At 38.1% G+C, this 23,847-nt stretch overlaps 3 protein-coding genes and 1 pseudogene across 6 annotated transcripts; 2 read left to right on the top strand and 2 right to left on the bottom strand.

Moving 5' to 3' along the window:
* Positions 1 to 71: 71 nt before the first annotated feature.
* Positions 72 to 2,446, top strand: echdc3 (enoyl CoA hydratase domain containing 3). 4 transcript variants are annotated; one of them, XM_060887426.1, is made up of 6 exons: positions 72 to 362; positions 527 to 627; positions 997 to 1,118; positions 1,208 to 1,305; positions 1,642 to 1,842; positions 1,912 to 2,446. In XM_060887426.1, exons 2-6 carry the CDS (start codon positions 569 to 571, stop codon positions 2,242 to 2,244), a joined length of 813 nt encoding a protein of 270 aa, XP_060743409.1. In that variant the 5' UTR covers positions 72 to 362; positions 527 to 568; the 3' UTR covers positions 2,245 to 2,446. The 4 variants fall into 4 exon arrangements, with proteins under 4 accessions (XP_060743409.1, XP_060743407.1, XP_060743408.1 ...); XM_060887424.1 differs by having other exon boundaries at positions 491 to 627; XM_060887425.1 differs by lacking the exon at positions 72 to 362 and having other exon boundaries at positions 381 to 627.
* A 2,916-nt stretch (positions 2,447 to 5,362) lies between these two features.
* On the bottom strand, positions 5,363 to 8,850 carry LOC132856642 (F-box only protein 7-like). Its single transcript, XM_060886272.1, has 9 exons — positions 8,669 to 8,850; positions 8,257 to 8,382; positions 7,756 to 7,819; positions 6,873 to 7,136; positions 6,535 to 6,679; positions 6,358 to 6,441; positions 5,770 to 5,865; positions 5,464 to 5,640; positions 5,363 to 5,370 (listed from the first exon to the last, which is right to left on the bottom strand). Exons 1-9 carry the CDS (start codon positions 8,848 to 8,850, stop codon positions 5,363 to 5,365), a joined length of 1,146 nt encoding a protein of 381 aa, XP_060742255.1.
* Positions 8,851 to 11,011: 2,161 nt separating this feature from the next.
* On the top strand, positions 11,012 to 12,538 carry LOC132856641 (enoyl-CoA hydratase domain-containing protein 3, mitochondrial-like; annotated as a pseudogene).
* Positions 12,539 to 18,210: 5,672 nt separating this feature from the next.
* On the bottom strand, positions 18,211 to 21,881 carry LOC132856640 (F-box only protein 7-like). The gene is made up of 7 exons (XM_060886271.1): positions 21,769 to 21,881; positions 21,547 to 21,610; positions 19,662 to 19,925; positions 19,311 to 19,455; positions 19,137 to 19,217; positions 18,558 to 18,653; positions 18,211 to 18,428 (listed from the first exon to the last, which is right to left on the bottom strand). The coding sequence occupies exons 1-7, from the start codon at positions 21,879 to 21,881 to the stop codon at positions 18,211 to 18,213; spliced, it is 981 nt and encodes a 326-aa protein (XP_060742254.1).
* Positions 21,882 to 23,847: the final 1,966 nt, after the last annotated feature.

The following is a 23,847-nucleotide window of genomic DNA, read 5'->3' as shown; positions in this document are numbered from 1 at the left end:
TCGTAATTCCTACTCGTAAAGTTTCTCCCCCTGAGTGCGGTTGGTTTGACGTCACTTAGTAAACACGGAAGAAACTGGTTGAGAACATCGCCGTAAATTGACGAGTTAAAAGTTCGTATTGAAGGCCAATGAATTAGTATACTGTAGGGGTAACGTTAGTACACCGTACTGTAAATGTGCGGTATTTTTACATCAACTTTTACCTTGTAAATGAATTTAAAGTGCTTTGGGAGAATGATTTGGGTCGTGTTTAGGGTGTTAAACTCTAGAAATAAGCGTTTTTAGTGGCTCGTACCAAACATTCACGATTCCTCCTGATCCGAGACGGGTTCTGGAACCTAAATTAGCGAATTTTGTTCGAGGTATTACTGTTTGTTTTTTGTTTGTTTGTTTGTTTATTTATACTACTTGTACAACTGTTAACACTCTGAACGCAGCGTTATTAACACGGACTTTTATTATGAACTGTCACTTTAACCCCACTGCATAGTGTCTCAGCAGAGTCTCAGTTATAAACATGTCTCAGGTGTTCGGAAGGTTCTCCAGCTTCTATCGTTTATCGACACGGATGTTCTGCACTCAGATGACTTCTCCATTAATAAATCGGGAGCAAGAGGACGGGATAAGGTTCAAATTCATCTGATCAGTGCCATTTACACAACAACAACACAACATGTACTGCAAGTTCAGGAGGAAAAAACACGTGAAGCTACTATAATAAATCAGTGGGCCAAAACAAAACACATATCTCTGGAAAATACATTTTAATTAAGATATAGTTTTCTATATAAGAAATCCTTTTGGCAATGTCTGATTTTTCCCCCTGTAAGCTGATAAATGTCATTAAGGTGAAAATGCTTAATATGTAACTATGTCACTGTTAAGTATATTATGGCTTATGGATTATATTATTAAGTAATATGGCTCTGTGCTTCAATTTTTTTCTAACTTTGTAAGATCACTGATTACATAAGTAAGATTAAGTTGTTATTCTAGGAGACTCATTTTGAATAACCCCAAGAAGAGGAATGCTCTGTCTCTCGCCATGTTAACCTCTCTACAAGAGAACATCCTGACTGGTATAGACGACAAGGACCTAAGAGTCATTATCATATCAGGCAGGTCTCGTCATGTATAAATAAGACTGCAGCAATTGCTATGGGAAATAATGTAATGACTTTTTGGATCACTCTCTTTTACTGATTAGCGCAGGGTCCAGTGTTCTCCTCTGGGCATGATCTGAAGGAGCTGACCTCGGAACAAGGCAGAGATTATCATACAAGAGTGTTCAGGGTTTGCACAGAGGTCAGGCCATAATTACTAAATATTTCTCCAAAACACCATCCTTTGTAACAATATTTTGTTTTCAATGAAGTCACTGCAATCTAAACAATTACGCACAATACAGTATTTGTTCATTTTGCTTCCCTAGATAAGAACTTCAAATCAAATCAACGTTGTTAAAACACAACATGGTTTCATATTTACTATACATTGTGATGCTCTTTGCACATAAATGTTCTTGTTAGGAAACAAAGTGGCAGTGCACATATTTTTGTAATGTTACATGAAAACAAAGCATAGTATTGTAGAGTAGGTGATGTTCATTTTAGTCCTTTTTGGCCATTATTGTTGTTGTAGGTCATGACCCTGATTCAGGACCTTCCAGTTCCCGTGATCGCGATGGTTAATGGCATTGCCACAGCAGCAGGATGCCAGCTAGTTGCCAGTTGTGATATTGCTGTAGCGACGGACAAATCGAGCTTTGCAACTCCTGGTGTGAATGTCGGCCTCTTCTGCTCTACTCCAGGAGTGGCTATTGGAAGAGCTGTTCCTAGAAAGGTAATTAGGAACATGAAACCTTTAAATTCTTTCCATCAAGCATCCTAAACCGTGTTGTATTTTACCCAGGTTGCAATGGAGATGTTGTTTACAGGCCGGCCTATCACTGCACAGGAGGCTTTGCTACATGGATTAGTCAGTAAGGTGGTGCGTGAGGAATGTTTGGAGGAAGAAACGCTGGCAATCGCACGCAGAATCTGCGAGTCTAGTCGCCCAGTGGTGGCTCTCGGAAAAGCAGCCTTTCAGAGGCAGATGGCGCAAAGCCGAGATGCTGCGTATGTCACCGCCACAGCTGTCATGGTGGACAATCTGGCGCTGCATGATGGGCAGGAAGGAATTAGGGCTTTTATAGAAAAACGCCAACCTCTGTGGACCAACAGCACTGAGAAAGCACATGACTAACTCAACTAACAAACCACACAAATGACTGTGTAGAAAAAGCATCATTTCAGCATTAGAATGTATTTGAGATTGAACAGGGTGTATTCATAAACAAAGAGCCAGACTCTGTATTGTGTGATGACAGATTTCGGATTTCACTTTAAGATCCTATTAGGATCTTAACTGTAATAAAAGCAGACAAAAAAAATAGTCTTACTCTCTATTTAGTATGCTCCAATTATGTGTTTTAATAAAACTACTGAAAAAAAGAAAAAAATAAACAATCAGTTGCAGAAAGGCTAAATAAACTTGATTAAAGTGTTAGTATGGGAGTGGCAGCAGGACATCAAGGTCATCGTCCTGTGTTCTTCTTGACTCCGCTGAACCCAAAGTACTTCATGAATTTTGTCACTGCTACGTGGGAATAAACTACTTAATGAAGAAGTAGTTGTTTATTGTCTGATGCTTCTCATGCTGTAAAGCTACTGTTGATCTGACATACGCTTAATGTCATTTATACAGCGGGTAAAATAAGTATTGAACACGTCACCATTTATCTCGGTAAATTTATTTCTAAAGGTGCTATTGACATGAAATTTTCACCAGATGTTTGTAACAACCCATTCAATCCACACATTCAAAGAAATCAAACCATAGATGTCCATAAATTACGTTATGTTTAATAATGTTAAATGACACAGGAAAAAAGTATTGAACACGCTTACCGAAACATATTTAATACTTTGTACAAAAGCATTTGTTGGTAGTGACAGCTTCAAGACACCTCCTGTATGGAGAAACGAGTTGCATGCATTGCTGAGGTGTGATTTTGGCCCATTCTTCCACACAAACAGTCTTCAAATCTTGAAGGTTCCATGGGCCTCTTCTATGAACTCTGATCTTTAGTTCTTTCCATAGATTTCAATTGGATTCAAGTCAGGTGATTAGCTGGGCCATTCTAGCAGCTTTATTTTCTTTCTCTGAAATCAGTTGAGAGTTTCCTTGGCTGTGTGTTTGGGATCATTGTCTTGCTTGTAGATGGCAGCAGATTTTTATCAAGAATGTCTCTGTACATTTTCCCATTCATCCTTCCTTCAATTATATGAAGTTTGCCATGGGCCATGATGTGCCCACCTCCAAACTTTACTGTTGGTATGGTGTTTTTGGGGTGATGTGCAGTGCCATTTCTCCTCCAAACATGGTGTGTATTATGGCATCCAAAGAGTTCAATTTTGGTCTCATCTGACCAGACTATATTCTCCCAGTATTTCACAGGCTTATCCAAATGTTGTGCAGAAAACTTTAAACGAGCTTCAACATGTCTTTTCTTCAGCAGTGGAGTCTTGCATGGTGAGCGTTACATACAGGCCATGGCGGTTGAGTGCATTACTTATTGTTTTCTTTGAAACAACTGTACCTGCTGATTCCAGGTCTTTCTGAAGCAGCCCACAAGTGATCCTTGGCTCTTGGATAACACTTCTGATAATTCTTTTCACTCCTCTGTCAGAAATCTTGCGAGGAGCACCTGGTCGTGGCCTGTTTATGGTATAATGATGTTCTTATGGATTATGGCCCCAACAGTGCTCACTGGAACATTCAGAAGCTTTGAAATCCTTCTGTAACCAATGCCATCAGAATGTTTTGCAACAATAAGGTTGCGAAGGTCTTGAGAGAGTTCTTTGCTTTTACCCATCATGAGATGAGAAACATGAGATGTTTCTTGTGTGATACCTTGGTAACGAGACCTTTTTATAGGCCATCAGTTTGGACAGAACCAGCTGATATTAATTTGCATTGACAAGGGGCAGGATTGCTTTCTAATTACTGATTGTCTTGGCTTTCCGTGCCTTTTTGCACCTGTGTTCAATACTTTTTCCCTGTGTCATTTAACATTATTAAACATAACTTAATTTACGGACATCTATGGTTTGATTTCTTTGCATGTGTGGATTGAATGGGCTGTTACCAACATCTGGTAAAAATTTCATGTCAATAGCACATTTAGAAATAAATTTATGAGAAAAATGGTGACGTGTTCAATACTTATTTTACCCGCTGTATATGACATTAAGCGTATGTCAGATCAACAGTAGCTTTACAGCATGAGAAGCATCAGACAGTCAGTGAGCATTTCTGTTCAATTAAATTTGGGGGAAAAAAATGATATATTTTTTAAATTGTATTGCATTCTGGGAAGCAATGAAAATGAGCAAAGTCAAACTGTTGGATCTGATCAAAAGAGGAAATTAGATCTGGTTATTTTTCTCGTCCATACATTTTCAGTTTAAAACCTGTTATGAAAAAATCATGACTTCATTCTGTTTATTTAAAAAGTCCACATAAATCTTTTTGTAATATATTTAGTTTATTCTGTAATGTCCCAGAAATAATGGCCTCTCCCTGGCCTCAGCAAATGGTCACACTGGTGGTACCTAACTCAGAACTACAGCAAGAATACAATCCCCATTCTGCATTTTTGCCGTTTCATCTTTTGCTGATATTTCTTTTTGTAAAGCTGTGGATTTTAAGTGAGAGAGAAGCATCAGTGAAGTTCATACTAAATGGCATTTTAGTTTAGAAATGAATTTACAATTTAGCATTTTCAATTTCTGTACCTTTTTCCAGTCAATGTGTCTTCTGTGCTTAGTGTCTTCTTGAAAATTCATTGCACACAAAAAAAAAAAAACATTAATGCCTTTTATGAAATCAGGTGTAAGGCTAGTATTAAATTGTCCACAGAGTTCAAATATAGAGAGAGTCTGTTTGTTATACAGTCTGTACTGTTGTGGTGTACTGAAATGCAAAATAATATCCTTTGCCAGTATGATTAGACATATGCATGGCAGTGTACGCAAAACTAAGAACTTGTATTTACATACACACCTATCAGCTACGATCAGATCACATGACCACAATTCGGTTCTTATCAAAGTCACTTAGATCAACTTGATTGACTAATACATTGCACCTCTTGACAGAATAAACAATGTCTGGACTTTGGACAGTGCATGAGGTGTAACATAAGCTACATATAGAGCTCCAAAGTCGGCTAAATTGGCAAAGTCTACTTAATCATTTTAACGTGGCGATAACTTTGTGATCTGTATCTATCAGGTCACTTCACAAGTGCAGAAGCTTCCTAGTTTCCTAACGGCACAGTCACAGAACAAAGTGATCACGTGACCAGTGCGCTCTATCTGCAGTTTAACTCTATAGATAGCATGTGTGATGTGCTGATACCTCCAAAGTCACGGTACACAAAGTGTTTCCAGAGTAAGTCATCTTGAGTTACAGAGTGCAGGTATCTGCATACTTCAGACAGCTTTAGGATCGAGGGAACATCCAGCAGCAACATTATACTTAAAAGCAGCTCAGGGGGCAGCACAGTCAGACCAAACAGTGCAGGCAGACCCAGTGCTGCAGAGTGAGCAAGAAACAAAAACACAGACATTTGGTGTATAAGTGGGTACAAATCTACTGTAACTAGTGTGCAAAGGGGTAGAACAGCAAAGTCAGAGCTGGCTCTGATTAAAGGATATACTGTACCTTCTCTAGCTCTTGCAATGAGTGGGTAAACCAACTGGTCCTTAAAAACACAAGATAGTTTCTGTATATCTCTGTAGACCAGTCCAGTGTTTCCACCTACGAAGACAAAACCTCTTTAATTCACCAAACAATTAAAAGCAGCGTTCATGGAAACATGTACAATAAACACACATTAGATCTTCATACATAAATATAACTATACATAAAAGACAATAAATACAAAAAAAAGTTACAAATCTTCTATAAGCCTAAGTGATTCTAGGATTCTAGAGGATCTATACCAAATTCTTTACAGAGCTAGACAGTGGAGTTACGCTTGTTTAACAGCTCTTTCATGTACTGCAGTTGCATATAAGAGAAAAAGCAACCCTTATTTGTCACATATATATTACAGCACAGTGAAATTCCTTATTTTGTATATCTGAGATTGTTAGGAGGTTGGGGTCAGCACAGGGTCAGACTGTATCAGAGAGGGTTAAGGACATTGCTCAAGGACTGGGGCTGAACAACTGACCTACTACCCATAAATATAAAGACTAATGACTTGAATATATTTTCATTTAATGTACATAGTGTCATATACCGCACCTGCCCACTCCTTAGTCATGTAATCGTCAGGATTCAGTGCCAGTATCTGTGAAAACTCTTCTGCACCAGTTGTCGTCATTGTGGCTGTGAGGAGGGACACAATGACTACACCATCAGCTGCAGCTACAATGAATGAATGCAATAACAATACCTATGTAACATAAACAACATGCATACCTTTTATGACAAGTGTTTGGCCCATCAGCACACCAACCATATAAACTGGGCTGTTCTCACAGAACAGGTGAAAGTACTGCAGCATGCAGAGACGCTCTGCTGCACGCCAGCTGCTGGGCATTTTTCCGACACTGATGTCACTACCCTGCACTCATCACATAATCAAACCAAATGACACGTTTTAAACACTCAAACAACCACCAAGCTTTCTTTGTTTGATTGGTAAAAGTGACAATAGAGAATGCAATAAAGCTACACAATGTAAGGCACTTTAAGGGTTTTAATACTAATATTGTCTTTGAAATAGACTTATGCATGTGTATTGTGTGACCTCTGACCTGTGGCAGGAAGCCGGTCTCTAGCAGTAACACGTGGGCTGCTAACAGCAGGCAGTCCGAGGTGCTGCTGCACTGCACAGTCTGGTACAGTGTCTCTAGAGAGGGAGGGGTCTTATCTTCCTCAGCTTCACAGCACAGCATGGGCTCAGGGATGAAGAGCCCCATTGCCTCCTGCTCAGCCTCACCTCTGTCCATATCAGTCTCCTCAGTCTCACATGTAGCACATGTACTGTCTGGGCTCTCATGGCTGCTGCTGGTGCCTGACTGAAGGAATCAATTCAGTTGATGAAGATGTTATACATATATTTGCATATATTTAGAATAGCTCAGAAAAAAGACACACTGACATTCATTAAAAGCTGGTATATATATATATATATATATATATATATATATATATATATATATATATATATATATATATATATATGTCTCTCCATCCTCTACCACCTTACAAACAGAGACAGGAAATATACTAAACAAAAATATTGCGATTGTTGATAGAAACGTATTGTAGAAAACTCCACATCAACTCTGTTGTCTTAAAATATGTTATGCAACAGTAGTTAGTAGTAGTAGGAATAAATATTGATTTATCATTTTTAATCTTTAATCTAAATTTTTTAACTCCTGTAAACGGCTTTGCAACAATGTCCACTGTTAAAAGCGCTATACAATTAACCCTGCATCAAAGGGAATAGTGTACAAATGTAACAAAAAAAAATCTGTGTAACATTTTGTATATTAAGAAAAAAAAGAATAAGACATTGGTAGTTATTACATTTATTCACAATATGTCACAACACTTCAGAAAAGTGTATTATGACATCATTAACACAATACTAATATTATGTTGTCATATCACACACATCTCAGCACTCACCTGGTGTGTAGATAATCCAGCGGGACTCTGAGGTGTGTTGTGATCAGCTGAAACGTTGCTGTTACTGTGAAATAAAAGCATCAGATCAACAACAGCTCAGCCACAAAGCGTCAGACCACACAAACTTACAGTACTAAACTGTGTGCTCATGAAATAGTGAAGAGTGGAGTAAAGTGTAGCATGGCTTAACTCGTAGAGTTTAGAGTGGTGTAAAGTGTAGAATAGTGTAAAGTGTAGAGTTGTGTAAAGTGTAGAATAGTGTGAAATGTAGAGTTGTGTAAAGTGTAATGTGGCATAAATTGTAAAATTTAGAGTGGTGTAAAGCATAGAGTTTAGTGCTGTGGAGTTTAAAGTGATGTAAAAGCGTAGAGTTTACAGTGGTGTAAAGTGTAAAGTGGAATCATAACACAAAGGGGAAATAATCCTGAATGAGGGTGTTTAACCAGCTGTGTGATGGTCATGTGTAAACACACCTTTAGCTTTATATAAGAGAGAACTTACCTGAGTCCAGCTGAAGGCAGCACGACCTCTTTGACCTGGGTGCTGAGTTGGGTCAGGGTCGGTTCTGGTCCCTCAAGCTCCACTCGGCTCGTCTGCTCGATTACTCTTACTCTTAACTTCATTTTACTGCACAGGGGGAAACAGTTATCACACCTCAGTCCAGGAGAACAGACACACTTCTATATGTGACGTGTTTGTTGTGGATTGTTGCTACAACTTTTAACATAAACCTTTAGCATACTGAACACTGGGTCAAACCTCCACTCCCACTTTAACATATGACTATTACCGCGACTGTATACTAATATTATCATGATGTGAACCGCTGACAGTTAGTTAGTTAGTTAGTTGGTTAATAAGCAATTTAATGATTCATGTTGTTTTACTCTCATTGTTGTACAAATAAAATTACCTGTTTTCAGTGAACACTACGTGGCCGGTGGTGTCGACTATGTTCTCTGTCGTTTCCTCCTCATTGTCCCGATTAACATAATAATAAATAACGGCTACAGGGGTTGCAGCTCCTATCGCCAGCAGGAAGCGCCAAGGAAGGTTCTCTACAGCCGCCCAAACTGCACTCATAAACCTCTTCATTATTAACTTCTCGTAATCAAAGTAACTTTAACAAACACATTACTCGCACAAAGTTCAGTGTTTTTTCTGAAATCTCCGCGTTCTTTTTCACGTTTTACTTTTAAATCTGTTCTACTTCTATTCTCTATGACGTCGGGCATCGATTGGTGACTGATAGCCAAAAAAATAAATTAATTTAATTTAATATAAGCAATAGTGGTTAGCACGTTCGCCTCACACCTCCAGGGTTGGGGGTTCGATTCCCGCCTCCACCTTGTGTGTGTGGAGTTTGCATGTTCTCCCCGTGCCTCGGGGGTTTCCTCTGGGTACTCCGGTTTCCTCCCCCGGTCCAAAGACATGCATGGTGGGTTGATTGGCATCTCTGGAAAATTGTCCGTAGTGAGTGAATGAGAGTGTGTGTGTGTGTGCCCTGCGATGGGTTGGCACTCCGTCCAGGGTGTATCCTGCCTTGATGCCCGATGACGCCTGAGATGACCCGAGGTAGTTCGGATAAGCGGTAGAAGATGAATGAATGAATGAATGAATAATATAAGCAAAATATAAATAATTCATACCATGCGCACCACAGAGATTACAAGATGCATGAAGCTGAAATTATTTGACTCATAATTTTATCATAATTATTCCAGAGATTTTTTTTACATTCACCTGAAACCATTCAATTACATTTTATTTGTATAGCGCTTTTAACAATGGTCTTAACGTGGTCTTAACGCAGCTTTACAGAAAACAAAATGTTTATGTAAATTTATTTATTTATTTATACCTAATGAGCTTCTCAAAATATGTGATCATGGGTTGCCAGGTGTTCTAAAAGCTTTGGACAGATATTTTCATTAAATACTTATTTTTTCTAGTTGTAACTACGATACCAAGGCACACATCCACGTTGAGCGTTTTTGTTAATAATAATAATAATAATAATAATAATAATAATAATAATAATAATAATAATAATAATAATAATATCTTCTTCCTGCTACTACAGCTGCAACACAGTATAAAAAACAGTTTTGTTTTTTTACCTTATACTTTCAGTAATATTCCATTCCAGTAACTTCGACACTTCGGTATTATATCGGAGTTAAGGACCTCATTTAGTGTTTTAAATATGAATGTCCTATAGTCACTCACCTATGAAGAAAGTCTGATTTGTTGCCTTTATGTTACACACATCATGTAGTAGGCACGCTGGATGACTTTCTGTTGTATTAGACTGAGATGTGCACAAGAGGATGAAAATACATAATTTATCTATTGATTTGCTCCTTGAAAAAAACACACATTAAAGGACAAAGTAAAGGACCAAGAGGACAGTGAACAAAATCTAAAGCTAACTTTTTTAACTCTGAACGTTTTGTGATAGAATATATGTATATATGTATTACAATTGACATAACTGTTTAAGAATAAGAAAAATAAATAAAATGCAGAAATAATGCATGGTAATATATGCAAGTGTGACGAAATTACGTATGGCATAGTGATGCAGAGATGATGCCTCAGAGAGTGACAGGAGTTAGAAATTCACCAAACCTTGTGAAATGGTAAAATAAAGATTTACAATTATTGAATTATTGTATAGAGTTATTGTTAATTACAAATAAGTAACAAAAGTGTGACAGAAAACTTTGAGCATTAATATTGAATTATTTGCAGTGTGATGTTTGTTAATATTGAAGCCGATTGTGGAACCTTTGATGATCAGGAAAAGGTGTCTATTATAATGTAAAATCATCTGACGGTGAGATTTATGCACTTTTCTATTTTGCAAGAATATGTCTACATTATTTTCGTTAGTGTTTACATGAAGTTTGATTGATTACTTAATTGTTTTGATCGGTAGAAAATGTCATGCTAATGTCACGTGTGCTGATTGGATAGATGTTCATGACACGGTTTTATGGAAGAAAAAAAAACAAAAACAAAAAACAGGTCTGTGACCTGGATTGAAAAACACAGTGGAAGCAATTTCACAAACTCTGTGAAAGTGAGATGGCGAGCCACCCTTGAGTATTTCAAATTCAAATTCAATTTATTTGTATAGTTCTTTTAACAATTCCCATTGTCTCAAAGCAGCTTTACAGAAGTATGGAAACAGAAGAGAGAGATAAATAAATAATCTAAAATAAGGAAGTTTGTCACCGACTTGAGTGGGCAAATGCTCACATTCGATGGCGTGTGGCACTTTGGAGAGGTGTTCTCTTCACGGACGAATCCCGGATTTCACTTTACAGGGCAGATGGCAGACAACGTGTATGGCGCGGGTGAGCGGTTTTCTGATGTCAATGTTGTGGATCGAGTGGCCCATGGTGGCGGTGGGGTTATGGTATAGGAAGGCGTATGTTATGGACAACAAACACAGTTGCATTTTATTGATGGCATTTTGAATGCACAGAGATACCGTGACATGATCCTGAGGCCCATTGTTGTGCCATTCATCCACGAGCATCAACTCATGTTGCAGCATGATAATGCACGGCCCCATGTTGTAAGGATCTGTACACAATTCCTGGAAGCTGAAAACATCCCAGTTCTTGCATGGCCAGCATACTCACTGGACACAATTCCTCACAATTCACCCACTGAGTATGTTTGGGATGCTCTGGATTGGTGTATACAACAGCGTGTTCCAGTTCCTGCCAATATCCAGCAACTTCGCACAGCCATTGAAGAGGAGTGGACCAACATTCAACAATCAACAAACTGATCAACTCTATGTGAAGGAGATGTGTTGCACTGCGTGAGGCAAATGGTGGTCACACCAGATACTGACCGGTTTTTGGACTTTTTTGGACTTGGACCGGTTTTTATAGGCCTTTTGTGTACATAGAAAAAGTCTTAGATCTTTGAGATCAGCTCATGAAAAATGTGGGCAAAAACAAAAGTTTTGCATTTATAATTTTGTTCAGTGTAATTTATTTTAAAGAAAATCAAATTCAAATTTGTTAAAACACAACATGATTTCATATTTACTATACAGTGTGATGATCTTGGCACATAAATGTTCTTGTTAGGAATCAGAATGGCAGTGCACATGTTTTTGTGATGTCACATGAAAACAAAGCATAGTATGGTAAAGAAGGTGATGTTCATTTTAGTCCTTTTTGGCCATTACTGTTGTTGAAGGTCATGACCCTGATTCAGGACCTTCCAGTTCCCGTGATCGCAATGGTTAATAATTTCATTTCCAAAGCAGCAGGATGCCAGCTAGTTGCCAGTTGTGATATTGCTGTAGCGACGGACAAATCAAGCTTTGCAACTCCCGGTGTGAATGTCGGCATGCTCTGCGCTACTCCAGGAGTGGCTATTGGAAGAGCTGTTCCTAGAGAGGTAACTAGGAACTTGAAACCTTTTTTTTTTTTCGATCAAGCATCCTAAACCGTGTTGTATTTTACCCAGGTTGCAATGATGATGTTTACAGGAGGCTTTGCACAGGAGGCTTTGCTACATGGATTAGTCAGTAAGGTGGTGCATGAGGAATATTTGGATGGAAGAAACACTGGCCATCGCACACATAATCTGCAAGTCTAGTCGCCCAGAGTCGGCTCTCGGAAAAACAGCCTTTCAGAGGCAGATGGCACAAAGCTGAGATGCTGCATATGTCACCGTCACAGCTGTCATGGTGGACAATCTGGTGCTGCATGATGGGCAGGAGGGTATTCGGCCTTTTGTAGAAAAATGCTAACCTCTGTAGACCAAAAGCACATGACTAACTCAACTAACAAACCACACAAGTGACTGTGTAAAAAAAAAGCATCATTTGGGCATTAGAATGTATTTGAGATTGAACAGGGTGTATTCATATACAAAGAGCCAGACTCTGTATTGTGTGATGACAGATTTCAGATTTTACTTTAAGATCCTATTAAGATCTTAATTGTAATAAAAGCAGGCAAAAAAATAATAATAATAATATTACTCTCTCCCAAACTATTTATTATGCTACAGACATTAAATTAAATGATCAGTTGCTAAAAGCTAGGTGCAGAAAATCTTCACATCCTGGTTATATTTGTGACCGTGTAGGAGTCAATGGAGGCACATGGTGTGACTCATGTAAAATATTATAGAATTACAATTTTCTAACCATGAAGAATCCCTCACTTTTTAAGACTTATGCCTTCTTGGATTTCACCAAGCACCAAGTTATATTTAAGCTTAAGACATTATTACATCTGTCAAGAGGTTACGTCACATTTGATGGATTTTCAATTTAACAGAGAAAGGAACCTAAGTGAAACACTGTTGTCTGAATTAATGATGAGCACAAACATCAGAATATGCAAAGCAGTTTTAAATCTTCTAGTACTGTTACACTTTAAATGAAGAGGTTCAGTGCCATCTTGATTTAATGTGTTATACAGTGACCCATATGATTTCACTCAAATCGCTCCTCATTCATTTTTGCTTTTCATGAATCAAATAAAGTCACAACTCAAATCAAGTCATATAAATGACATCAAGTGTATGTCAGATCAATGGTGGCTTTATAGCATGAGAAGCATCGGACAGTCAGTTAGCATTTCTGTTTAAATTTGGGGAAATTATATATATTTTTAATTGTATTACATTCTGGGAAGCAAGGAAAATGAGCAAAGTCAAACTGTTGGCTTTAATCAAAAGAAGTAATTGGATCTGACAGCTGCGTGATTTTTCTCTTCCTTACAGCTTTCAGTTTCAAGCCTGTTATGAAAAAATCTGACTTCATTCGGGTTATACAGTATAAAAAGTCCACATGAATCTTTTTGTAATATATTTATTCTGTAATGTTCCAGAGAAAATGGCCTCCTCCTGGCGGAATTTCGCTGGTGGTTGGAAACTCTATATGAATGCTATAAAACTAGAAAATCTGCATCCTTTCTGTGACTTCCTTATCTTATATTCCTTTTTGTAAAGCTGTGGATTTTAAGTAAGAGAGAAACATCAGTGAAGTTCACAATAAATGGCATTTTAGTTGAAAAATTAATTTACACTTTAGCATTTTCAATTTCTGTACCTCTTTCCAGTCTTTGTATCTGCGACTAACTCCACCTTGAAAATAATTGCACACACAAAAAAAATTAGGCATTTATGAAATCAGGTGTAAGGCTAGTAGCCTACTGAACTGCCCACAGAGTTCAAATATAGAGAGAATGTCTTGTCTTTTATGCCCCTTTTCCACCAGAAAGAACCGGGTGCTGGTTCAGAGCTAGCACTGGTGCTGGTTCACAGTTGGTTCCACTGGCGAACCTTCTAAGAACCGGTTTGCCTTTCCATCGGTTAGAGAGCCATCACAAAGCCGAGTCTGACGTCACTGTATACGTGTCACGTGTCCCAGCAACTTTAGCGCAGCAGCGGCAAACACAAACACATCAACAATGGTGGAAGTTGCTTTACTGTTAAGGCTCATGGCTTTGTGAACCTACATTGGCATCCAAATGTGGCGATTCCACCGTGTAATTGCAGCTCCCTGTAATCTGTAAAAACGGAGGTTGTAATCGAGAAAGTACATAACATTATTTTATCATTAACCATGGCTGCCAACTCTCACGCATTCAGCGTGAGACTCACTCAATTGACCCGATTCTCACGCCACACCCCCATAGTCTCACGCCGACTCGTGCAGCAGTGAGGAAAAACAAATCGCACCTCATGATCTCGCAAAGCTACGCGCAGAGAGACCAGACAGACAGTGTAGTGAGTTTTTTTGTGACAATTGTGAGGGAAATACACAATGTATTCCCATAAACCGTGTAGTCAGCCGTTCTCCCTCCCATCTGCACCGTGTGAAGTTTGAACGCAGGCAGGTCAGTGAGTTACAGGGCGCTCCGTGTCCCCATCCAGTTTAGACTAAAGTTGGCCACATATTCACAGATTGGAGTTTCCCGAGTCAATAACTCCTGAGCTAAACGCTTTTATTACACAAATAACACCTTTTTCACCGTAGTACTAATGTAGAGAGGCAGCTACAACCCAATTTTCCTCAATATCAGCTTTCCTCCGCGTTGGACAAAATACACAAGTCTATGTGCAAATACCTAAGAGACAGATTCCAAGGGACCGTCTGCAAAGTACAAAACCCGAACGAGTAACAGAATAAAACTGGTGTGATGTGTGGAGGCAGCGAGGTTCAAGTTCCAAACCCCAGGGCTTTACAAAGACCAAAACAAGTTCTTTTATTTTTCAAATGTGGGAGGATTTCAAGGCCTCAAGAGGGGGCAAGGCCAAAATAACAAACAAACCCACTAACTATTAGAAAAAGACTAACTAAACTACAAAAGAAAACAAAAAACAAGAGTTTACAATACTAAACTAACTCCCTAACTAACTTAAACAAGAGAAAACAATATATGAAAGAAAAATGGCACCCACCTCTCTACAAATCCCTCCCCAAAGAATTAACAATAACTTAATAGGTCAAGAGATAACAAAAGTATGTACAAAACAGTAAACATACAACAAAAATGGGTTCTCTGATAATAGGCAACCTGTACAACAAGATGACTAGCCCAATAACACATTGGGAGAAATTCAATTAACAGACTTCAAGTCAATGCCTTTAGGGTTGCAGAAAAGAAGCCTCACAACACAGCCTCCCACACACACTGCTCTGTGCCATGGTGCAGCTTAAATCTCCACAGCTTCCTCTCCTCCTCCAATCACATCAGCTCACCAATCATTGGGGTCAGGTGGTACCTATTACTTCCTGCTTGCGAGAAGTAGAGAGGGGAAACAGGAAGAAAGGGGAAAAAAAAAACACAAAAACATATGTCCTTGGGCGTAACAATTACAGTGAAGTTATTGATTTTTTTTAAAATGAAAAATCATAAATTATACAAAAAAGTCAATTCCCCCAAGTAAGTGTTGTAGTATAACAGTGGTGACAGTACAGTGGCACATCAGTGATGTGTGAGCTGGTGACAGTACAGTGTATTACAGTGAAGTTATTGACTGTTTTTTAGTATTCGCTTTTCGGGTTTTGCACTTTGCAGACGGTCCCTTGGAACCTGTCTCTCAGCCATCTGCACATAGAGACTTATGTATTTTGTCCACCAAGGAGGAAAGCAGATTTTGAGGAAAATTGGGTTGTAGCTGCCTCTCTACATTACTACGATAGAAAAGAGGTGTTATTTATGTAAAAAGAGCGTTTAGCTCAGGGGTTATTGACTCGGGAAACTTTACTTAAGTCCAGTTTAGGCTAGTAACTAATAGGCCTATGCTGTTATATAGTTTATATAGAATTAAGTTAGCATTAGCAGAGTTATTTGTTTTGCAGCACTGAGCAGTTATTTTACATAACTTTATCATAAAAAACAGTACAAAAGCATTTCCAGATGACAAATATCTGGACATGCCTAGTAGTTAATGTTAATTATTGTTTTCTAAGAACAGGATGTCAAGTCAACGACATCCCAATCAATGATTAAGTCTGCAAAATCAGCCACCAGCACTTACAATAGAGCACATGTTAATCTGTGAACATGTTAATCACATGTTAATCCTATTTCTGTAAAATGTTTGTGAAAATTAAATGTAATGTAAATCTCCCAAGAAATTCTGTACAGATACCAAATACTTTGACAATCAATATATACTTAATACACTTCTGCTAATGCAAGGATTTTGTGTTTGTATTTTTTCCACACAAAGCCACGCCCCTCCACAAGCCCCTCCCCATAACCAGAGCCCCGCCCCCAGGATCTCACTCTAAGCTGAACTCAAAAGTTGGCATCCATGCATTAACACGAAAAAAGTTAGCCTTAGCATGTAGCTACCCACTATCATGTGTGCTGATAATTGATCATATTGCTGTAAAGTAAAAGTGTATTAAACATTAGTATACTTAAGGTACGTTATCTAACAGTAACCCCACCCCCAGTCCCTGACGCAAGCGGTTCTTAAGTCTAGACCAGCAACGTTTTGGTGCTAATTTACAGATGATATTGTTTGGAAAAAGGTTTGGCTACTTCCAAATCCATATTTAATTACACATAAAATAAAGGAAGTCTCATTTAAACTTATTCATAGGATCTACCCAACAAAACATTTTCTTGTGAAATTTAAAAGCGATATAGACACAAATTGTACATTTTGTAATAACAGCTTAGAAACCGTGGTTCACTTATATTGGTACTGCCAGAGCCGATCAGCCCTATATGCTCACTACGCAAGTTGCGTAGGGCTCCCCTGCCTCATTTTACAGCGCGTGTTAATGTTTACTGTGTAGATGACAATATGAAGCGGAACTATCCATCTGGCCATGAAAAGAGAAAAAAGAAACAAAATGAGAGTGAAATGCGAGAACAGCAATTAGCTGTGCAGTGCTGCCAGTGCTTGGCCTGTCTGTCACACAACAATTTATTGCGTGAACATTCGCATGAATAAATGCCCAAGGGCAACGGTGTTTATAAACGGCAGCTTGATAACTGCGCCGCGTGTGAACATGCGTTCATATGTGAGTGCAATCGTGCACGAAATGACGCACGCTTTCCAGCAGCAACATCTGTGTGGGGACCAGTACAAAAGGTAGCGTGATAGCACTCCTAAATGACAATGTTTATAGTCTCTCAATCAAGGTTAAAACAACGTTAATGCAATATGGAAACCAATGGATTTACATTTGAATGGGCATAATGCCAGGTCAATATGAATGCACATCCCTCAGTAAGTAATAACCATCTGGGATCAAGGGCCCCTTAGCAGAATTTTGCTTAGGGCTCCAGGGAGGTCAGGATCAGCTCTGGGTACTGCCCACTTGTAAAACCATTTTGGGAAAATGTTTGTGATTTTATTGTTAAGAATATTGATGTTAATTTTGCTTTATTTTGGAAAAATGTGCTTTTTGGTGTTTTGAAGCATCAAAGAGACTAACATTCTGCCAATAGTATTTACATAATAAATCTGATCCTTTTGTTAGCAAAGTTTCACATTCACAAATGTAAATTTTCTGGAAAAAACCCTGTTTCATATCATTTAAAAAAGAAATGGAACTTTACTGTATATTGATTCTATAAGATTGTCTTTAAAGCAAAAGACACTGAAAACTTTGAAAATCTGTATTATACTATGTATTATATCTGTACTATCACAATTCGGTTCTTGTCAAAGTCACTTAGATCAACTTTGAGAACTGACTAATACATCGCACCTCTTGACAGAATAAACAATGTCTGGAGAGTGCATGAGGTTTCATATAAGCTATAAATAGAGCTCCAAAGTCGGCTAAAATGAAAAATTATACTTAATAGTTACAACGTGGTGATAATGTTGAAGATCCAACGTTTTGATCTAGATCTATCAGGTCACTTCACAAATATAGAAGATTCCTAGCTTGGTAATAGCACAATCTCTAGCAAAAAAAAATGACCAGCTCTATCTTCAGTTTAACTCTATAGATGGCCTGTGTGATGTGCTGGTACCTCCGAAGTCACGGTACACAAAGTATTTCCAGAGTAAGTCATCTTGAGAAACAGAGTGCAGGCGTCTGCATACTTCAGACAGAGTTAGGATCGAGGGAACATCCAGCAGCTGCATTATCCTTAAAAGCAGCTCAGGGGGCAGCACAGTCAGACCAAACAGTGCAGGCAGACCCAGTGCTGTAGAGTGAGCAGGAAACAAAAACACAGACATTCTGTGTATAAGTGGGTACAAATCTACTGTAACTAGTGTGCAAAGGGGTAGAACAGTAAAGAAAGAACTGGCTCTGATTTAAGGATATACTGTACCTTCTCTAGCTCTTGCAATTAGTGGGTAAACCAAATGGTCCTTAAAAACACGAGATAGTTTCTGCATATCTCTGTAGACCAGTCCAGCATTTCCACCTACGAAGGCAAAACCACCAGACAAAAAATTAAAAGCATCGTCCATGGAAATGTGTACAATAAACACACATTAGATCTTCATACATAAATATAACTGTACATAAAAGACAATAAATACAAATAAATTGTTACAAAGTCTTCTATAAGCCTAAGTGATTCTAAGACTCTAGAGCATCTATACCAAATTCTTTACAGCGCTAGACAGTGGAGTTACGCTTGTTTAAATTTAACAGCTCTTCCATGATGTACTGAGAAAAAGCAACCTTTATTTGTCACCTATACATTACAGCACAGTGAAATTCCTTATTTTGTATATCTGAGACTTTTAGGAGGTTGGGGTCAGCACAGGGTCAGCCATGATAGCAGAGATGGTCAAGGACATTGTTCAAGGACTGGGACTGAACAACTGACCTACTACCCATGAAAATAAAGACTAATGACGAAGATATTTTCATTTAATGTACATGGTGTCTTATACTGCACCTGCCCACTCCTTAGTCACATAATCATCAGGATTCAGTGCCAGTATCTGTGAAAACTCTGCACCGGTTGCCGTCATAGTGGCTGAGAGGGGGGACACAATGACTACACCATCAGCTGCAGCTACAATGAATGAATGCAATAACAACACCTATGTAACAGAAACAACATGCGTACCTTTTATAATAAGTGTTTGGCCCTTCAGCACACCAACCATCTGAACTGGGCTGTACTCACAGAACGGGTGAAAGTACTGCAGCCTGCAGAGATACTCTAATGCAAGCCAGCTGCTGGGCATTTCTCTGGCTCTGATGTCACTACCCTGCACTCATCACATAATCAAACCAAATCACACGTTTTAAACACTCAAACAACCACCAAGCTTTCTTTGTTTGATTGGTAAAAGTGACAACAGAGAATGCAATAAAGCTACACAATGTAAGGCACTTTAAGGGTTTTAATACTAATATTGTCTTTGAAATAGACTTATGCATTAATTGATCGGTTGTGTATTGTGTGACCTCTGACCTGTGGCAAGAAGCCGGTCTCCAGCAGTAACATGTGGGCTGCTAACAGCAGGCAGTCCGAGGTGCTGCTGCACTGCACAGTCTGGTACAGTGTTTCTAGAGAGTGAGGAACCTTATCTTTCTCAGCTTCACAGCACAGCATGGGCTCAGGGATGAAGAGTCCCAGCCCCCCCTGCTCAGCCTCACCTCTGTCCATATCAGTCTCCTCAGTCTCACATGTAGCACATGTACTGTCTGGGCTCTCATGGCTGCTGCTGGTGTCTGACTGAAGGAATGAACTCAGAGTTGATGAAAATGTTATAAATATATTTGCTTATTTATTATTACAAGGAACAAGACACAGTCTGAAACTTTGGCTAAAAATAATAAAAATAGCTTCTTGGAAAAAAGACACACAGATTTCTGACATTCATTAAAAGCATATATATACATATATACGTATATGGGCACTTGACAAATAGAGGTGAAACAGTATTTTTTTTCCTATATGACAAACAAAATATATATTTGACAAACAAAATAAATATTTTTCAAACAAAATATATGAAATTATAATGTTATAATGCTGAAGATGGTGTCACTGTTACTGTTTTATAGAATTTCCCCTTCTTTATGCTATTTTCTAAGCCTTTTTCACAGCAACAGACGTAAAATGTCCTGCGGTGTGACACCACACTACAGTAAAGAGAAAATATACAGATATTACTGATTTCAACTGCAAATCACATATGTTCAAGTTTAAGAAGCCTTTTCTAAAAATCATCATTAAAATTCAACATACAGTTATTTTTCACAACTGTTTTTCAGTTCCACTCCTTACTTGCACCTTCTTTTCTCACTCACTCGCATAGAAATATTTCGTAAAATGAGAAAAAGTCTTACTGCACTGTTTATTTTTTTGTGATAGTTAAATTATGCAGTGCTTAATCATGATAAAACTTGATCACAAATTAACTTAAGGCATTTAGTTGCATTTAAAGTGATGTCACACCACGTGACTTACATGTCACGCCACAGGACGGCATTTATGTTACAAGATTTTGCTTGTTATAAATATTCCTGTATATTGTTTTTGTATCTAAAAACCTTTTTTTATTAAGTTAAAATTTGTAAAATAATGCCAAAGCTCTTATGAATTATTCCAAATGTTGCTGGTTTATTTTATAGCTGTTTATATTTCATATCTCATTTATGTTACTGTCACACCGCAGGACATTTGGCATAAAAGCCTTTAAATAAACAGGAACAAAAAATATTTTTTCATCCAAATGTAAAACTACAACATAAAATACAGTAATTTGCTTCATTTACATATGATTGTTGTAAGAAAAAACACATTTTAGTGAGTATTTACACTATGTAACATTAAAATCACATGTCACGTCAACCACCCATATACTGTATATATATACTGTATATATCCATCCATCCTCTACCATCTTACAAGCAGAGACAGGAAATATGCCAAACAAAAATATTACGATACTTGCGATACTTGATAGAAACTTATTGTAGCATCAACTCTGTTGTATTAAAATATGTAATGCAACAGTAGTTAGTAGTAGTAGAAATAAATATTCATTTATCATTTTTAATCTAATTTTTTAATTCCTGTAAGCTCCTTTGCGACAATGTCCACTGTTAAAAGCGCTATACAATTAACCCTGCATCAAAGGGAATAGTGTAAAAATACAAAATAAATCTGTGTAACATTTTATATATTTAGAAAAAAAATAAAAGGCATTTGTAATTATTACAAATATTTACAATATATCATGACACAGACACAGAAAAGTATTGTGACAATGTATTGTGAAAATGTATTATGACATCATTAACACAATACTAATATTATGTTGTCATATCACACACATCTCAGCACTCACCTGGTGTGTAGATAATCCAGCGGGACTCTGAGTTGTGTTCTGATCAGCTGAAACATTGCTGTTACTGTGAAATGGAAGCATCTCAGATCAACATCAGCTCAGCCACAAAGCGTCAGACCACACAAACTTACTAAACTAAATTACTTATGTTATTAAGCGGCACTAGCTTTCCAAAGTCTATTGTTTACTGTTTTACTCTCAATGTTGTACAAATAAAATTACCTGTTTTCAGCGAACACTACAGGCCCGGTGGTGTCCTCTGTGTTATCTGTCGTTTCGTCCTCATCGCGCCGGGGAAGATTCTCTACAGACGCCCTAACAATAAAAATCTTCATGATTATTTATTACTTCTCGTAATCAAAGTAACTTCAACAAACACATCACTCGCACAAAGTTCAATGTCTTACTGAAAGCTCCGCGTTCTTTACTTTTAAATCTGTTCTACTTCTATTCTCTATGACGTCGGAACTCGATTGATGACTGATTAAAAGCAAAATATAAATAATTCATATCATGTTCACCAAAGTGATTAAAGATGCATAAAGCTGAAATTATTCGACTCATAATTTTATCATAATTATTCCACAGATTTTTTTACATTCACCTGAAACCATTCATTCATTCATTCATTCATCTTCTACCGCTTATCCGAACTACCTCGGGTCACGGGGAGCCTGTGCCTATCTCAGGCGTCATCGGGCATCAAGGCAGGATACACCCTGGACGGAGTGCCAACCCATCGCAGGGCACACACACACTCTCATTCCCTCACGCACTCACACACTACGGAAAATTTTCTCTTTGAACAAGTAAAACAAAATAAAGGACCAAGAGGACAGTGAACAAATTCTAAAGCTAACTTTTTAACTCTAAAAGGTTTGTGAAAAAGTGAGTCTCAGTGTTTGTCGTGGGCCTCAGTTAACCACTTTCACTGCTTTTCCGGCTTCTTTCAGCCATAATCAGGTTCAGGGAACAAATTCATTTATTATGATGTACAGTTTATGTACAGTCTCATCCTACATGCTTTAGTCTAGATGTCATTTTTAGTGATGAGATCAAAAGCTAGTCAATATTGTACACAGTAATACTGGTGAGGCTGGAGCTTTCTGTTTGCTTCTCATAAACTTTGTTTCAATCATGTTGCTATACCAAATTCAATACTGTTGCTGACTTGCAGTTAGATATACATGTCCTTCTAACTATGTGTATTAGACAGATGTACTGCTGTACTTCAGATGCAAGTGGCAGGGACTTACAGCACAACCAGGTGGATACCAATAAGTGGGAGACACACAAATAAAGAAAAGGAAAATGGGGGTTTGCATTGTAATTTTAATGTTTGGCACAAAAAAAAAACCTCTCATCATTTACTGTATATCTATGTGTACAAACGCACAATGATAAATGCACGCATACTTTTTTCATATGTACATATTGAAGCCAGGCAAGCGCCTACCAGTAGTGGGTGTGGTTGGCTAATTATTCCAAGACTTTCACATAAATGATGATAAAGACCACTAAGTGAAGTAAGGCAACCAGAAAAACAATTTCTTTGCTTAATATTATTTATGAACTCTCATCCACCTTAAACACAGGGTTACTCAGCTTTACGATCATACACAAATCTTTGAGCAACATATTTTGGATGAATATGGTGGATTAAGGGATGTGGTAGCTCAGTGATTAAGGTGTTGTGCTACTGATCAGAATGGTTCATGGGTTTGAACCCCAGGTCCACCAAGCTGCCACTGCTGGGCCCCTGAGCAAGGCCCTTAACCCTCAGTTGCTCAGTTGTAAGTCACTCTGGATAAGGGTGTCTGCTAAATGTTGTAAATGTAATTCAAAATGTTGACAATATCTATTATCTGGGTAGATGTCCAGTTTTGAGAAGACCAGAAACGCTGATGACAAAAGCAAACAATGTTCTTGCAAAGAAGTTATTTGTTTATCCGTGTTGAGTTAAATCTGCTTTGTGTACGTAAAACATCTCCATCAACATACACTTGAATAAGGTAGCTACATTCTTCCAACTCCAATAAAAGTAAGCCATCAGTTTCAATCCATTGTCCGTGTTATGCTTTAAGCATGAAATGGGATGGACACAAAAGGCCAATAGCAATAGAAACAAAAGTTTCCTATCAAGAAGCCAGTACAAACACTGGCAAACCACAAACTCTATACGTTATACGTCTTTCCTTCTACTAGCTTCTTTCCTTATACACACTCGCCACACTAAAGGGTTGCCCCCTACAGGTAAGGAATGGAACTATATCTAGTAGCAGGGTAGACCTCACTCACTCA

Source organism: Tachysurus vachellii, chromosome 14 (assembly GCF_030014155.1).
Source record: "Tachysurus vachellii isolate PV-2020 chromosome 14, HZAU_Pvac_v1, whole genome shotgun sequence".
Lineage (NCBI taxonomy): Eukaryota > Metazoa > Chordata > Actinopteri > Siluriformes > Bagridae > Tachysurus > Tachysurus vachellii.
This window is presented reverse-complemented; position numbering and strand designations above follow the sequence as displayed.

Coding starts and splice junctions, on each gene's coding strand:
- echdc3 (XM_060887424.1), top strand. CDS start 518: ATGTCTCAGGTGTTCGGAAGGTTCTCCAGCTTCTATCGTTTATCGACA. Junction 1,119..1,207: donor AAGAGTCATTATCATATCAG/GCAGGTCTCGTC, acceptor TTTACTGATTAG/CGCAGGGTCCAGTGTTCTCC. Junction 1,306..1,641: donor TGTTCAGGGTTTGCACAGAG/GTCAGGCCATAA, acceptor TTGTTGTTGTAG/GTCATGACCCTGATTCAGGA.
- LOC132856640 (XM_060886271.1), bottom strand. CDS start 21,881: ATGAAGATTTTTATTGTTAGGGCGTCTGTAGAGAATCTTCCCCGGCGC. Junction 19,218..19,310: donor CCAAACACTTATTATAAAAG/GTACGCATGTTG, acceptor CCCCCCTCTCAG/CCACTATGACGGCAACCGGT. Junction 18,429..18,557: donor AATTGCAAGAGCTAGAGAAG/GTACAGTATATC, acceptor CTCACTCTACAG/CACTGGGTCTGCCTGCACTG.
- LOC132856642 (XM_060886272.1), bottom strand. CDS start 8,850: ATGAAGAGGTTTATGAGTGCAGTTTGGGCGGCTGTAGAGAACCTTCCT. Junction 8,383..8,668: donor GTAGTGTTCACTGAAAACAG/GTAATTTTATTT, acceptor CCCCCTGTGCAG/TAAAATGAAGTTAAGAGTAA. Junction 7,820..8,256: donor CTGCCTTCAGCTGGACTCAG/GTAAGTTCTCTC, acceptor TTTATTTCACAG/TAACAGCAACGTTTCAGCTG.